The sequence below is a fragment of the Esox lucius genome, chromosome 7 (assembly GCF_011004845.1).
Source record: "Esox lucius isolate fEsoLuc1 chromosome 7, fEsoLuc1.pri, whole genome shotgun sequence".
Taxonomy (NCBI): Eukaryota; Metazoa; Chordata; class Actinopteri; order Esociformes; family Esocidae; genus Esox; species Esox lucius.
Window position 1 is genome coordinate 38443960 of NC_047575.1, and position 16266 is coordinate 38460225.

Genomic DNA, 16266 nt, shown 5'->3' on the forward strand with positions numbered 1-16266 from the left:
TTTTTTCAGCCGCAGATTTACAAAAAAGTTTGACAGTTCCTAAATTGCAGGGAAGTCCTTCTGCAACAGTGTGATCAAATTAAGAGTGTACATTTGGGCTCTCTGAATACTGAACTACCTACGACTGAAACATGAGTTCACTCCGAGAGAAAGGCTGGGATTCAATACGATGGGGGTGTTATAACACATTGCGCATAAAATGAGCTGTGGTAGTATGACTTGGTTTAAATCTGGACTGGAGATGTTTACACACAGTTAGTGTGTTTCTCTGCGGTTGTCTATGTGATAGTATGTTCTACATGTCATCATGTTGTACTGACTGGCTTTGCTGTTTTAAATGGGATGTTCCTGGTTGAATAAAGGGTATAACAAACACGCACATCAGACCAGTTGATCAAAATACATTTTTATTTACAGTCAACGTCAAATTTCAATGACACCGTCATGTGGACAAAGCTTGAACAAAGATAATGTACAGAAACAGTTTAATGACATGAGAGAACCAGAAAATGTGAGATTCTGAGGTTTCTGTAGAACAACAGCCCATGGGGTTAAGGCATCACTGGTGTGTTCCTGTGTGTGATTTCATTAGCATGTGTGTCTCCGTGGTTGTGGGTCTACCTGGGCCCCCACTTGATGTTGCTGAGACCCTGAAACTGCCTCTTCAAGGCCTGTCTGTCTGACCAGTCTGAGCGGAGATAACTGTCGTCCTCTACCTCGTCCAGTTTCTGTCAAAACCACAGACAAAATACAACAAGGTTTACGGTAAAGTGATCACTACAGACAAATTACACAAAGGTTTATGGGGTGGGTGTGTGTTTGTCACCTTCAGTTCTTCCTGTCTCCTGTAATAGTGAGCCATCATTAGTTTCTGCTGCTCCTCTGTGACCAGAGGTTCTCTAGCTGGCGCCCCCTGGCCTCTCTGTAAGGAACACAGCAACATTCAGCTGTAGATCCAGAACCCTGAACCCACACGTCAGTGTGACGCGTTAATATATTCCCCTCTCATGCCGGGAAGGGTTGGACCTGGGCAAAAGGTGGATGCAATTCACCACGCAGGTACCTTTTGTATTTTTACGACGATCTTGGTTTTATCGTTCTTTCCGATGTAGTCCTGAAGTTTCTTTCCTCTCTGCATCTCCTTGGCTGCCCACCACAGCTGGGCCTCCTCCGCTGGGATCACCTGCAGGGAAGCCTGGGTAAGACAGAGAGAGATGGAGGTCTGATATCAAAGATACACTATATCAACTTTGTGTTGGTGTCAGAAAGTACATCTGGATACCATAAACTGTAACATCAGGCAGGTACCAGCCCAGTCCACGGGATAAAACAGAACTAACACAGGGCTAGAATACAATAATATATGAATGCGTAGTTTCAGTTATATGGTGTCTACTGTGACACCAAACCACTAACTTGAGAATCCAGGAAGTGGACAGCTGTTTACCTGGGTTCCAGACAGGTCCTCCTGGTTCTCAAACTCCATCCTGATTGGGTCGTGAGGAGGCAAGCCCATGGGGTACACGATCATCACCGCTCCCCTAAGCTGGTCCAAAGCCTCCTTCACTGTCTCCATGGTTACACACACACCAGCCAGGACCTGTTTCTGAGCAACACAGTGGTGGTGTTGGGGGGGGGGGGGGTAGGCTAAGTGTAAATACATTAGGCTTTGTCCTATGGTTTTGACGTTAGACTGGCCTTCTGTGTCTTGTGATTGGTTGTTTGTGTGAGGGAGATAACCTTGTGGATGTTATTGAAATAGCTACCTTAGAGATGAGTGCCTTAGCCTCCTCCATGGTCTTCCTCAGCACCTCCTTCATCTTCTGGTTAGGGGCTGATGGAAGGGAAACATGCTATAAACTACTCACCAATCCCTAATTGTTTATAGTCCTGAACAAGCTCAGGCAATCAGCCTATAAAAAATAAATGAGCAATTTCTTACAGTCATGGTGGGTTACTGGGGTTTCTGTCTCGGCGGGTAATTAAGACATCTAACATGTCAGGTGAACATTACGATTTGACGTCGAGGTCTACAACACTTAAAATACACTCAGGACTCACCATGTCCGTTCCTCCTTCCAATCTCATCCTTGTTAAACTCGGGTCCTCCGCTAGGTACACATTTCTCCTCCCACTCGTCTCTCAGCTTCAGGTCAACGATCTGCTCGTCTGTGAGGCCCTGCATGTTCGGCGGCATTGCTATGCCGTGGTCCGCCAGCTCGGGTAACTCTGAGAGACAAATGAGTGGAACACATTTGTCGGTAAAGGAAACTCGGTTTCTTATAAGTATTTATGTAACATACATCTAACCGTGGAATTATTCTACGGCAATACGGTGGATTGGAACTAAGACGTATATGCACAAAGTAATACCATGTGTGATGTGTTTGAAAGCATTTTACTGATATTGTTCCAGCACATAAGCCGTTGAAAATACATATTTCATTCTGGTTGAAAAGACGAAGAAACCGTCTAAAGAAGCCGTCTTTCAATACTATTTTGGTAAGTGGCTATGAACCGTACACAGTTAAGGCACCATCAGCGCCACATGTTCCGTTAGAAACATCTTACACCTGCTACAGTGCTCACCTGAGCATATCCTGTCTACCTTCAGCCTGGCGTTGTAGATGACTGCGACCTGCTCGGTCAGAGTTTCCAACGGCACGTCTACAGAAGTGTTGAACAGGAACTGGCTCTCATCACCTCGCTTCACGTGAAGCTGCACCATTATTCTCTGCAGTGATGTCTGACGTATTCGATAACTAGCTGCTCACTAGTCAGTTTTGAAGCTTAAACGGTAAAATATGATGTACTATGTTTAGCTAACACGTATACACGCTAGACTACGTCGGCGAATTTAGCTGGCTAGCTTACTACTAGTCTAGAAAGTACTACCACCAGAAGTTACCATAGCAACTCCACACAAACCTCCCAGAGACACTTCAGCCACAGCTACTGTAGCTAATAACCTGAACGTTGACTTTTTACTCACACACAATTGGCAAACATTTACAGGCAAATTGATAGTCATGGATATGAGTGAATCTGAAAGCGTGAAAAACGGACCAAACCTATCGCTATAAAAGAGAATCAGTAAAATTCATCATTGTCTTGTACCTGCGTCTTGTGAGCAACAACAAAGAAACACTTCCGGATCACGAAAATCTGGAATTTTTCAAAATAAAAGAGATTAACGAATTACTTTAAAACTGAGATAAATTTAGTTTATTGTTTGAATGTACCTCTCAAAACATTGACAACAATTCAAATATGATCATATTTAAGAGTAATTTCGATAAAAAGTGGGTGTTAAAACATGTTCCAAGGGTAAAATTCAGACAATGCCAATGACAGAATATAGAGTAGATATTGCCTCATAGAGGAAGCAGTGAAGGAAATGTCTAGAAGAATGTGTAGAGTAAAACAAACCTATCTAATCATGGGGAACGGTGTGTTACATCTACCAACACAATATTTCCACACCCACTTTTTCCACAATGTAACTTAATGGATATGAAATATATATTGACTCATACAGAAAAAACTATTCAATACGCCGCAATGAATGTATTGTAGGAAATGTTTAGAAGACTATATAGTGTTTATGTGCAAAAAAAATCAAGGGGCACTGTGTATTTGCAATTGTTGCTGGTGTTTTACACTGCCCACCCCATTGGCCACAATGTAACTCAATGGATATGAAATACATATTGCCCTATACAGAAAAAAAAAAATCTATATGCTGCAGTGAATGTGTTGTAAGAAATGTTCAGGAAATTCTGTAGATTTAAATTATGCTAGAAAATCAAGGGGCACTGTGTATTTGCAATTGTTGGCCACATTCAAAATAGCTAAATAGCCATACATTTTGATCCTTGTGTTAATGGAGGTGCTAATCACCACTTTACTTGGTGATTATTTAACAATTCAGCCAACAATCTTTTTGCATTTAGTCACTCTATTCACTCTCCTGAACATTTCCTACAATACATTCACTACAGCATATAGAATATAGTCAATATGTTCTTCATATAGTCATTTGCATTGTGGAGTAAAATGCCAGAAACAATTGCAAATACACAGTGCCCCTTGATTTCTTTTTTGCATATATTCAGTCTTTCCACTCTCTTAAACATTTCCTACAATACATTCACTGAAGTGTATAGAATAGTGTTTTCTGTATGAGTCAGTATGTATTTTATATCCATTGAGTTACATTGTGGCCAATGGTATGGGTGGAGTAAAAGGCCAGCAACAACTGCAAATACAGAGTACCCCTTGATTTCTTTGCATATAGTCACTCTATCCACTCTCCTGAACATTTCCTGTGGTGTATAGAATAGTTTTTTTCCTATAGGGCAATATATACATGTACAGTCTATCATAGTGTTTTGCATTGGGGGTTAAAGAGGGTGTGGAAATATTGTGTTGCTAGATGTAGCCCACCATTCCCAATGACCAAACAGGTTTGACTTACTCTACACACTCGCCTGAACATTTCCTACATTGCTTTCTCTGTGGAACATTCAATAGTTTATGAGCTATGAGGCAATATGTATTCCATATTCAGTCATTCACATTGTCCGAATTTTGACATTGGAACACGTTTAATACCCCCTTTTTATTGATATTACTCTTAAATATGATAAAATATGAATTGCGGTCAATGTTTTGAGAGGTAAATTTTCTTAAACAATGAATACATAAAATGTATGTCAGTTTTGAAGTAAATCGTCGGCCTCCTTTATTTTGAAATGTTCCTAATTTTCGTGACACGGCAGTGTTTTTTTTCTTTTTTACGTCGCACACAAGACGCTGATTCCGGTACATCCCACTTCCGGAATGTTAGCGAAAACATTGATGAATATTTGTTGCCGTGTAATTTGGCCAAAATAATATATATACATTCAACGTCAACTTTGCAATCCTTTCAATAATTCTTTCTGAAGTGTATTGAGACAGATAAGTGTACTTAGCGGCAATTACACGAGTGCTACAAACGTGTAGTCAACATAATAATTACTGTACAATGGTGGCATTCAGGTCAATTTACATTTATTATTGCATACATACATACAACACAAATTGCTTTATACATAAATGTGCGTTTAGCTGTGCACTTACATCATGGAACCTTAGATAGCTACTAATACATTAATTGGAGTTCTCTGTTTTTTTTAACATACATAATATTACCTACTCAAGGTTCTTTTCTCTGGATTAAAGGTATAAAGGGACACCAACCTCACAAAAGAGTAATGTTTTTTTTCACCTATAAAATCTCATCTTGAACAGGACATGACACTCTAAGCGCTTGCTAGGCTCCTAAAATGAATGCTCCGCCTATCTACTGCACATGACTGATAATGACTAGCATAATATCATGTAGTGGTTACATTGCCTTTCTCCAATGACCGATACAGGGAAAGTGGTAGCAGCAGATCTGCATTAGACTGGTTTAGAGAGACGTTTCAATACAGACCTGTTTGGATTGCAATGAAAGACACAGCAAGAAGTTTACAATCTATGGACAAAGCAACAACACATCAGAAAATGACCAGTTAACGGGGAGGTTTGCAGAAAACAGATTAAGCCCAATCATAGACAAACTATTTTAAGAGATTAAGCATTTGATACATTTTAGTACATGACAAGGTTTAATCTATATCCAGGAAACTGGCCGTACTGATGTGATCCACTGGGCTATAGACCCTTTCCAAGTGAGCAAAATCAGTCGAAAATTACATTTTAGGCCCAGCACCACACAACACAGACTTAAGTAAATAAAAGAAGATAAAAAAAAGGGGGGGGGGTTATGGTGAAATGGAGTGAAGAGAGATGGAGAGGGAGAAATTAATGGATCGTCTGACAGGTTACAAAAATAGAAGTGTAGTTATTCTCATCAGTGTTAAGATGGCCGACAAAGTCTGTCTGTAAGAGCATTTGAAATGCTACTTAAATCTAAAATGCTGAAAAACAATACTAGCCCCCACCCCCTGCCAACACTGTACACACTCTTACACCTAACACACAGAGCAATGCCAACACACACATACGACATCTCACAAACAGCACAGCACTTGTTTTTTTTTTTACTAGTTTCAATAATAAATAGATGTCAAGACATAACTTCTCTTTGAAGCAGTAAAAAAGTAGGAAGGTACTGTATTTGCAAGGAAATTAAAGTTTCATAGCAACACCACTGAACAGAAGCACTAGGACTGTTTGGGATCTGATAAAATTGGTCTGTCGGTCACCTCAACTGTAAGGCTCTGACCTCAACACCGTTCAGTGGAACAGAAACACCACATTCATCCACAACAGCAGACAGCAGTACGGTATAAAGGTTTGGATCAAAATCAAGGAGAAAGATATGCACTGGAATTATGAACAGTTTGCAGATATACACAAACACGCTTAGATAGAGAATCGTGAGAAACCAGGTCGAAGCCCTTGCATTCGCTTGAAAACACACAATTTGTTTTCTCTCAGTTTTCATTGCTGTAACTTGCTGAAAGACTTTGACACGGTCATGCTCGGAGTCTTGAGTGTTTCAGCACATTTCAGTCACACTGTGCATATTTAATAAACACATACACACACTCTGCAAAGTAACGTGCTCTCTGAAAACCTACCTGTACATAGTCACAACATAACGTATAGCATGTGGCTACGGAACTGGTTCAGCTAGGTAGAACAGGGCACAGGCAAAAGACTGAGGATGCTACGAAGCGGAGAAGAGAGAAGAGGATGAGTGATCACCGTAAAACGTTATGTACAACATCAATCCAAGTGTGGTTCGCTGTGGCTGTTCAACAACCTGTGCAATGTACATTCATCATAGATTAAATGGCCAGTGTACTGCACAGATGAGGTGAGAGATGGGAGATCTGAAGACAGGTAACATCCAGGTGATTTCGGATTAATGCAGAGGGAAAATGCAGGAGATGTGTTTTCTGCGGTGCCCTGGCCCGACTCCAAATCGGCAAAGGTGTCCGCAGCGTATATCTCCAATCTTGTGACTAACCGACCTGGGAACAGCGTTAGTTCTGCTGACAGATGTTAAACATTTACATCGACAACCATGAATGTGATTGTCCCCTTACTGACTAAATGTGCCAGGAGTTGCGACAAACTGCTTAATGCGCACATCAGTAAGAGATGTGGTCATATGGAACAAAACATCAGTGATAACCCAACCCAAAGATGATCACCCAAAATTGCACAGTAGCTCAAACAATTGTGCGTACAGATATAGATATGTTTATATATTTATATTTTAGCGCGATATAGATTTATATGTATATAGATATACGTTTATAGAACTATATATACACACAGGCACATTTTTTTTTGCCATAAAAAATAAAATAAACATCAGACATCAGGAGAAACATTAATATTCACATAATAACATGGCAATCATGACAGATTTAACGCGGTAATAACACTACAGTGAAACGTTAATAACATGTTAATAACAGACGTTATTAAACGGCATACATTTCATTCGAAAGAGGTTCCAACAGACACACCAGTACCCATGTTCAAACGTTATTCTGTTCAAACTGCTTTAGAGTGAGGAATCATACATCTAAACTTCAGTCGGATTCAAAAAGGTGAGGGGGATGGCCTATATTTCTTAAATACCTGACTCTTTGTACAAACCACACGCACGCACGCACACACACGCACGCACGCGCACACACGCACACACACTTTATATCTCTATAGCTCTAGACGGCTCTGGCCTGCCCATCCTGCCTATTCAGTACTCTTGTTTCCTCTGTGGTGGCTGTGGGTCGATGGGTCCTATCTCTCAGTGAACTCCTTGGGGAATGGGAGGCTGTTAGTGGCTCGGGCTGGTGGCTGAGGAGGCACCGTCCTGGCTGGGATGGCAGGGGGGACGGAGGGGAATGTGGAGCAGGAGGGCCACGTCGGGATCGAGTCGAACCCAGACGAGCTGGGGGGGAAGACTGAGGCTGGTGGGGCTGCGGATGAAGCCTTGGCTAGGACGGGGAAGTCCGAATCATCGAAGGTCACCCACTGATGGGGACGGGAGGGAAGACGAGGCTGCGGGCGTGGGGGCTGGGGGCGGGGCAACAAGGGCACAGGGCCGGAGGAAGGAGGCACCAGGGGGAGGACCGGAGCGGGAGTGAAAGGGATTCTTGGAGGAGGGATCAGAGGGGTTCCAGACGGCCCAAACAGGGTCATGGCACAGTGGAGCGTTGGAGGTGATTCCCCTGGCGTCGTGCCGGGGGCCAACAGTGGGAACGGGGCTGTGAGAGGGGCGAGGGGCTGGGAGGAAGCAAGGCCGTTGATGCCAGACCCGGAGGCCTGCTGCTGGGCAGAGAAGTCGGGTGTGAGGGAGCGACTCTGGCCCTGCTGCACCAGGGGACCAGTGAAAGGGTTGGTGCTGTTCGGCCGAGCCGGGATGGGGTCACTCAGGAAGGGGTTGGGAGATGCCCGTTCAAGAGCCTCCTGGGAACGACTTCGAGACGCGATCTGGGGACGAGGGAGGTGCGTTGGGGTGAGAGCCCGGGGGAGGGTGGAGGAAGAGGAGGATGAAGAGTGGAAACCCTGCAACGTGGACAGAGGGGGGGAGTAAAGAGAGAGGGAAGAAGGGGGTGTGGAGGACGAGGAGGGAGGAGGAGTGGAGAGGCCAGCAGAAGCAGAGAGTAAGGAGGAGTTCCTGGTCAGTGATTGGGTGTTGAGCCAAGAGGAGGCAGAGAGGAGGTCAGAGGTGAGTGTGTCGAAGGGGTCAGACTTCCATTGTGCTTCTCCTTGGTTTCCATTCATCCCATTGGTCTAAAGGGGAGAAAATGACACAAGCATCAGAGCACTGGGGTAACAGGAGTTTCTTCTGACACGTACATTTATGTGAATGTAGAGTGACGTTTCAATGGTCAGGTTTAACTAAAATGAGTTGTTTGAAAATGCAATAATCAAACTTGAATAACCTCACGTGTAGCCATCAACTTCACAGACTAGTAGCAATACAAGAAAACCAATGCAGGTATTATCAGCTAGAGAAAACAGTCTGGATTGAAGAAGTATTCACTGACCTGGGACATTTAATACCTTGGACGGTATAAAAGGTGATTGAAATGGATTTAACTGTTTGTTTTGTAAAAAAAAATCTCAACAAAATTCATGTACATATTTTTTCTATGAACATTTCAGGATTGCATGAACGTTTCCTATGGGGCTGATGACCAACTGAGAATTCTACGCTATGCTAGAATCTATGCTTCCACAATGGGAGCTAATACAGAGAGCCTTAAGTGCATTATTAAGGATTGAAAACACAACCTCTAAAAATGTAAGATGTATTTTGATGTAAATAAACAGACTTTAGATGCAGTACAATGTTAGCTAGCTAGTTAATATTAAGGGCCAGCTAGCATCGGTAGCTTCATTAGCATCGCTAGCTACTTTGGACAGAATTTGCTAGCTCATGACTTCATTGCTATCCGTGAAAGTATATTTTACAATATCACGATGATGGCAATGAGGATTTCAACTAAATATAAGCCTACTTCAGCAATGTTGCCGTAAGACCTATAGTGTAATTCAGACTAAACGGTAATTAGCCCCATTTTAAATTCATTAGCCTCAGTTCAACTTCTGATCACAATATGGTTGTCTATAGTTAGAATGACACGGGCCAGTGACAAAGTGTAATCCATGAATGCCTTGATTCCATAAGTATTCACATCAGTTCACCGTCCAATAAAGTCATAATTTAAGAAACATCTTTGGCAGCGATTATGTCTGAGTATTACTGGGCAGGTCTTTGAAAGCTTTTATCCATTTCACTTTCAAACATCACTTGCAAATAGTATTCCGTTTATGTTTTTTTCCGGTTTGAAGTTGGTGCCTTGTCGCATACTGGACACCTTTTGAATTATTTTATTATGTACACTAATAGAAACAATATTTCAATTAATATTATTTAACACAATGTCCATGTAATGCATTTGAATCCTGATCTAATTCAAAAGGGGTAAATACCTGTTCAGCAGCTATAATTGAGTGATAATTTTTTTTCTAACATTTTTAAAACAAATGACGTACTTTGACATTGATAGATATCTAAAAATAAAATAAAAATCCAAATTAAATCCATTTCAATCTCACATAGTAATGAATCACATTTTAAAAGTCTATTGTGGATGTCTACCTAGTCAAATAACAACATAACCAGGAATGTAAACGTAAAAAAAATAAAAACATGATTTGATTTCATATCTGGTCCACCTAAAGGTGTCAATGGAAGCAGAGCACATATGAAAGAGGATGCATGAAAGAAATGCCAACATGTGTTAGGGAGATTACCAGGCATCTGGATGGACCGAGGAAGCCAACATACAACATCTTGAACCAGCCAGCCATTTGAAGATGAGATTTGTGGCCAAATAAAAACATGAGTTTACACCACCATCACCCGGTTCATAAATGGCAATTAACACCAAAGACTTGATGGGATACAACACCTTGAAAGGTTGAATAAATAAAATCTAAATTAAATACAGACATAAAAATAAACTAAAACATAAAGGAGGTTGCCGTAACTTCATGTATGTGGCTAGGGCAAGTCTCAAACCACTCTGTGTTCCCTAGATAGCACGCTGAAAGGAGTATTATCAAAGGCTTACAAGTCAAAACTAGTGCACTGTAAAGGGGTAAGGGTGAGGAAAATAGTACCACCCACTAGGGATTAGGGGGTGATTTGAGACCATGTCCTGGTTCATACATTGGACCATAAGACAGAGTGACTGAGGGGAGGTACTATGCACACGTGTGTTTAAAATAGAGCTGGAGGTATACCTGAAGCCCAGAGGGCTGCTACCCAGAGGGCTGCTCCGGCTTGGAGGGAGAGAGAGAGAGAGAGAGAGAGAAAGGGCGAGAGAGAACAGAATGACGTATACAAAGAGTCGAGAGGAAGACCACGTAGAAACACATAATTGTAGCGAAGATTTGTAGGAGACAGAGACGGATGGACGGAGGAAAAAGGAGCCAGTGGTGTAGTGTACCATCTACTCCTTCATCCCTCATCTCTAATTGGCCTCGTGTTCCAGTAACATTCCGTTGCCCATGACCTGTCTGGATGCTCAACAGAAAGCCATTCATCTATTTTCTGTTAGTAGCCAGACTCTTCACTCTACGAAAACGTGTTAACAATAAAGATGTTAACATTGGAGAGTAAATCAATCATCATATATTTTAAAGCCATTTTATTTATTTTTCTAACCCCTTTCTCCATATTTCCCATGTGTTCATCACCATGTCTCATCGCAACTACATTCAGCGGGTTCAGGAGAGACAAAGATCTGACCAGGCATCCTCCGAAGCCCATCCTAACACGTCATTCTGCCACTTATCTCACAGCTTGGTCAACCAGAAGCCAGAGCGCTGCAACGTCTAACAACAACTACTAAGCTTGCAAGCGCCTTAATAGACAGAAGTCGGGACTCCCAGACACGGTCGTTACGGAGCGAGTTGGATAGGAACCCTGGTGGCAATGACGCATTTACACTGTAATGCAGTGATTCGTATTGCTGTGCCTCTCGTTACCCCCAGCCAGGCAATTGTTAATAAAATATGAATTCAGTGTAAAAAAAAAAAAAAAGAATGATAAAGATCCATTAGAAGACTGATTTCTGGTACCAACCTGGGCAGCACGGGCCTTCTCTGGAGCAGCATTCTCCGGGGGCAGTACCTGGGAGGATCGGGAACGTGGGGGGGGCTTAGGGGAGGACAGGCCCTGGGGGGCCACAGCCCCCGGAGCCCCTAAACCCGCTCCAGCCTGTGTGGGCAGCATGGGAGAAGCCATTTGTGGCTGCATTGGGGCCTGCATGGTCGGCTGCATTGGGGCCTGCATGGCCGGCTGCATTGGGGCCTGCATGGCCGGCTGCATTGGGGCCTGCATGGCCGGCTGCATTGGGGCCTGCATGGCCGGCTGCATTGGGGCCTGCATGGCCGGCTGCATTGGGGCCTGCATGGCCGGCTGCATTGGGGCCTGCATGGCCGGCTGCATTGGGGCCTGCATGGCCGGCTGCACTGGGGCCTGCATGGCCGGCTGCACTGGGGCCTGCATGGCCGGCTGGATTGGGGCCTGCATGGCCGGCTGCATTGGGGCCTGCATGGCCGGCTGGATTGGGGCCTGCATGGCCGGCTGCATTGGGGCCTGCACTGGTGGCTGGGTGGGAGGCTTTGACTGGGCTGGCATTGGGGTAGTCATGGAGGGCTGCATGGCTGGCTGGGGTGGGGTCGCAGACTGGGGCTTCATGGGCGGCTGCATCGGAGAGGGGATCTGTCTTACTGGAGCCAGGCCAGAAGGAGGGGGCCCTGAAATAGAAGGCAGATTTAGATGCAAAATCCCCAAATCCATGATCTGGGAGAGTTTTTGGACAGACAACTTTTCATGGAGGTGATGCAAATCCGTTCTTATTGTTTTATGCTTGTGGATGTGGAAACTCAAAAATCAACTGTTGTGCCATCGTTAACTCTATAGGCTGGTCCTCAGTACTTAAATTATTCCTAACTCTTGGTTGCAAAAAACATAACTAGCTTTTAGTTAGCAGCAAATCACTGAATAATTCACGCTTAATTCAAGCCCTTATTAGGATCCAAGGGACGTTGTTAGCCAGCAGTAGCTAGCTAGAATTATTGCTAAAGTATAAGCCAACATGGCTGTAACATAATGTTCAAGATTGTGCACTGGCACAACTCAATTTATGTTCTTCATGCTTGTATGAAAAGCTACATATGTAACTCAAATACCTAAGGTATAATAATACATTTTATTAGCAAGCTAAGAAAGTGTCATGTAAATGGCCATTAAACTGAATTTGAACCAAATGTTACCAAAAAACGTTTTATTTGTTTATATTTTGGTTGACTAACCATTTTCACTGAATCTGAATAGTTAATGTGGACACTGTATTCTTATTTATTTTACAAGAGCGTGGTTTAGATTTCCTACTTCTCAAACCTTAATTTTGAAATCTGTGAAAGTGCAGCTGCGTAGTGTGTACGCTGGCGCTTTTTCTCTATGTGAAGTGTCCCGATTAACGTTACCTGAGAGGAGAAATTAATGTTCTGTTACACGCTGTGCAAATGTGGAAAACGTTTATTTCTAACTCTTAGCTCCTGGCTGATGAAGGGCACAAGGTACAATTTTAACTTTATTCGGTGTGGTAAACTTTGAGAAACTTTTAAGTGTTTGTTTATCAATTTACTCATAAGCTGTTAGCTAATGTTTAGTGTGTCGTTAGCATAGGTTTTGAATATCAGCGATTACAATTTAATTTGCTAATGTTGTTACGCATAGTGTGTGTAATTAATTTAGTTCACATTGCACTCAAGGGAGATAGTTGTAATTAAAAACAATTAATATTATTCAGGCTTGCTAAAGTACAGTAAAACAATGTTATTAAATTAGCCTGTATATTAGAATGTGATTTTATTATCACACTATTTATGGTGTAGGCTAATTAGATTGCACATTGTGAATTCTGTGATTTGTATGTTTATGGGTATTTACATGCAATAAGTATGTCTGAAGTTTGTCTGTTTGTTCATACAGCTCTTAAGGTGTTTTATGGAAATTAAATCCTTTTATAAACATCAGTTACTGAGAGTAAATTGCATATGTTCAGCCGGGAATGCTACATGTCAGCTAACTAAGGAGTCTGTAGGCATCATAGCAACAACAGGCAGAAGGCAGCTAGCTTTTTGGAAATGCGCCTAACAATGTTAGCTAGTCGATACTAACTAAGCAACAGTGGCTAGCTAGTTTTGGTGGATATTTAACTTTGTGACAGATCCACAATGCTGGATTACATCACTGAAAAGACTGTGGTAAACCCATCCCATCTCAGAATTCAGTCAACCGCAATGACTATATACAATGTTCATGGACAAATGTGGTCAACATTTGCCTGTATAAAAGAGGACCATAAAAACATTCACCACAAGAACTATACAAAAATCCCTATCTGAAAGAGTTGTCTCACCAAGTGGCAGATCAGTTGGTTTAGTCAGGGCATCAGGGCCTGGTCTGGGGGCTCCAGGATGGGTGTCTGGAGTGGGACGTGGAGCTCCGGGGGCCTCCGGGATGGGCCTGGGGGCACCTGGATGGGCAGGACGAGTCTGGGGGGTCACGCTGATCACCCCAGCCCTCTGAGGGATGTTCTGAAAGATGTGGGACAGAGATGAGGGATCCCAAATCCGCCCAAATGACATATTTTTAGCATATTCATTTTGCTTGACGTAATATATGCGTTAGAAACTCACCGGTCTGGGCACTCCTCCGGGACCTGATTGGCCGCGACCTGGAACAGAGTAATATGTTTGACAACCATAACCAACAACGGCTGAAGCGCTTCGTTCTAGGTTGTTTCATGACAATGGGTAACATGCTCACTATCAAAACGACATGTTGTGAATGACATGATTGAAGCAGCATCCGTTAACTATCAAAAGGACTGATCTTCAATAACAAAACAACATGCCAGGTTTAGATTATATGTAAATTATTATAATTGTGTCAGTTTAATATTATTTATATAAATGGTTCTCAGCATTATTTTAATGTACTTGGAGCAAAAAGTCAGATTCAACAGCCAGCTATAGAAGCAAGACACAGCAGGGCTAGAGGTAACCCTCTACTGTTGTACTTAAAGATCAAACCTAAAACAGTGAAACTGTTCATTTTGACTCTGGACCTCAGAGACAGTTCCACTAGATCAGTTTAATTGTTCCCTGCCAATCCGAGAGTGTTTTAGGCCTGGGATACCAGGTGGGGATAGTCAATTAACAGCTGGAATGGAACACCAGCAGCAGACCAGGCCTCACAAGGTCAGAGTTGAATTCCTCTGCTACAGAATACAGTAGAAGGGATTTACTGGATGGTTCTATGCGAGATGCACAGTGCTTGATTTGGACTAAAGTAGGTACTAGTAGGCCTTCACTTATTTGCAGCCAGTACAGTTTATAATTAGGTGCAGTAACCTTACAATATTTTTGAATTTAGTAAATTTTTAAGAGGTGGAGGTAATTAATCAAAAAGGACAGTTGAAGGGTATGCCCAAATCAAGCATTGGGACCCAGTGTTAGAAAGGTAATCTAGCAGGGTTGTTTCATGAATTAGGTCTACAGGCACTGACCAAATCCAGATAGATGTTTTACTTTGTTCTTTACTGGGTCAGAGGTGTTGTGATCACATGGGTAGGCTATCTATATGAGAATCTATAGAACTTTACCTTCACTCCCTCTCCTAGCCAGAGCTGGCCAAGAGATGCCAAGAGAAGAAAAACACATATTACCATCTGCTAAATTGACCATTTAGCAGAAGTTCTTACACAGAGCTTTGTACTGAAAGTGCACACATAACAGCTGACATACATATATTACTGGGGATTGTATTATCAGAGAACAAACAAAATACTATAAATAGTTAACTATCCCGTTAAGCTAGCTACAGTGGATATAAAAAAGACAAAAAAGTCTACACACCCCCGTTAAAATGCCAGAATGAGACAAAGATAAATCATGTCCGAACTTTTTCTACCTTTAATGTGACCTATAACATGAACAATTCAATTGAAAAACAAACTGAAATCTTTGAGGAGGGAAAATAAAAACAATAACCTGGTTGCATAAGTGTGCACACCCTTTAACTAATACTTTGTTGAAGCACCGTTTGATTTTATTACAGCACTCAGTCTTTTTGGTTAGGAGTCTATTAGCAATTGCACATATTGACGTGGCAATATTTGGCCACTCTTCTTTGCACAAGCACCCCTAGATACTTAAACTCCTCCACTTGAGGCAAGAACTCTCCACAAACCTGAAGTGGGCAAGCCACCCTTTTCCGATTGAGGACCATGGCCTCGGATTTGGAGGTACTGATTTTCATCCCAACCACTTCACACTCAGCTGCCAACCGTCCCAGTGCATGCTGAAGCTCCTGGCTTGAAGGGGCCAACACGACAACATCATCCGCAAAGAGCAGAGACGAAATCGTGTGGGCCCCAAACCTGACACTCTCCGGCCCCTGGCTGCGCCTAGAAATTCTGTCAGAACCGGCGACAAAGGGCAGCCCTGCCGGAGTCCAACATGCACCGGGAACAAGTCTGACTTACTGCCGGCAATGCGAACCAAGCTCCTGCTTCGGTCGTACAGGGACCTGACAGCCCTTAGCAAAGGACCCAGGACCCCACACTCCCGAAGCACCCTCCACAGGATGCCGCGAGGGAC

General features: G+C 42.8%; 2 protein-coding genes across 17 annotated transcripts in view; both read right to left on the bottom strand.

Annotated features, from left to right (window-relative positions):
* Nucleotides 1-390: 390 nt before the first annotated feature.
* Nucleotides 391-3153, bottom strand: cfap298 (cilia and flagella associated protein 298). Of its 2 annotated transcripts, XM_010867200.3 has the most exons (8): nucleotides 3118-3153; nucleotides 2590-2734; nucleotides 2062-2229; nucleotides 1767-1834; nucleotides 1448-1606; nucleotides 1064-1195; nucleotides 827-922; nucleotides 391-728 (listed from the first exon to the last, which is right to left on the bottom strand). In XM_010867200.3, exons 2-8 carry the CDS (start codon nucleotides 2726-2728, stop codon nucleotides 618-620), a joined length of 873 nt encoding a protein of 290 aa, XP_010865502.1. In that variant the 5' UTR covers nucleotides 2729-2734; nucleotides 3118-3153; the 3' UTR covers nucleotides 391-617. The 2 variants fall into 2 exon arrangements, with proteins under 2 accessions (XP_010865502.1, XP_010865503.1); XM_010867201.3 differs by lacking the exon at nucleotides 3118-3153 and having other exon boundaries at nucleotides 1448-1600; nucleotides 2590-3111.
* Nucleotides 3154-5033: 1880 nt separating this feature from the next.
* synj1 (synaptojanin 1) overlaps nucleotides 5034-16266 on the bottom strand; it is a 36006-nt gene continuing 24773 nt past the window's right edge. For 10 of the 15 annotated variants that reach the window (XM_029121079.2, XM_029121080.2, XM_029121075.2 and 7 more), the window contains 5 exons: nucleotides 15270-15293; nucleotides 14302-14339; nucleotides 14022-14199; nucleotides 11675-12351; nucleotides 5034-8808 (listed from right to left, as the gene is read on the bottom strand). In XM_029121079.2, the coding sequence (XP_028976912.2) occupies nucleotides 7813-8808; nucleotides 11675-12351; nucleotides 14022-14199; nucleotides 14302-14339; nucleotides 15270-15293 (1913 nt within the window). In that variant the 3' untranslated portion in view covers nucleotides 5034-7812. Of the gene's footprint in view, nucleotides 8809-10830; nucleotides 10870-11674; nucleotides 12352-14021; nucleotides 14200-14301; nucleotides 14340-15269; nucleotides 15294-16266 lie in introns of all 15 variants that reach the window. The other 5 variants (XM_029121082.2, XM_029121081.2, XM_029121077.2 and 2 more) reach the window with 2 other exon arrangements.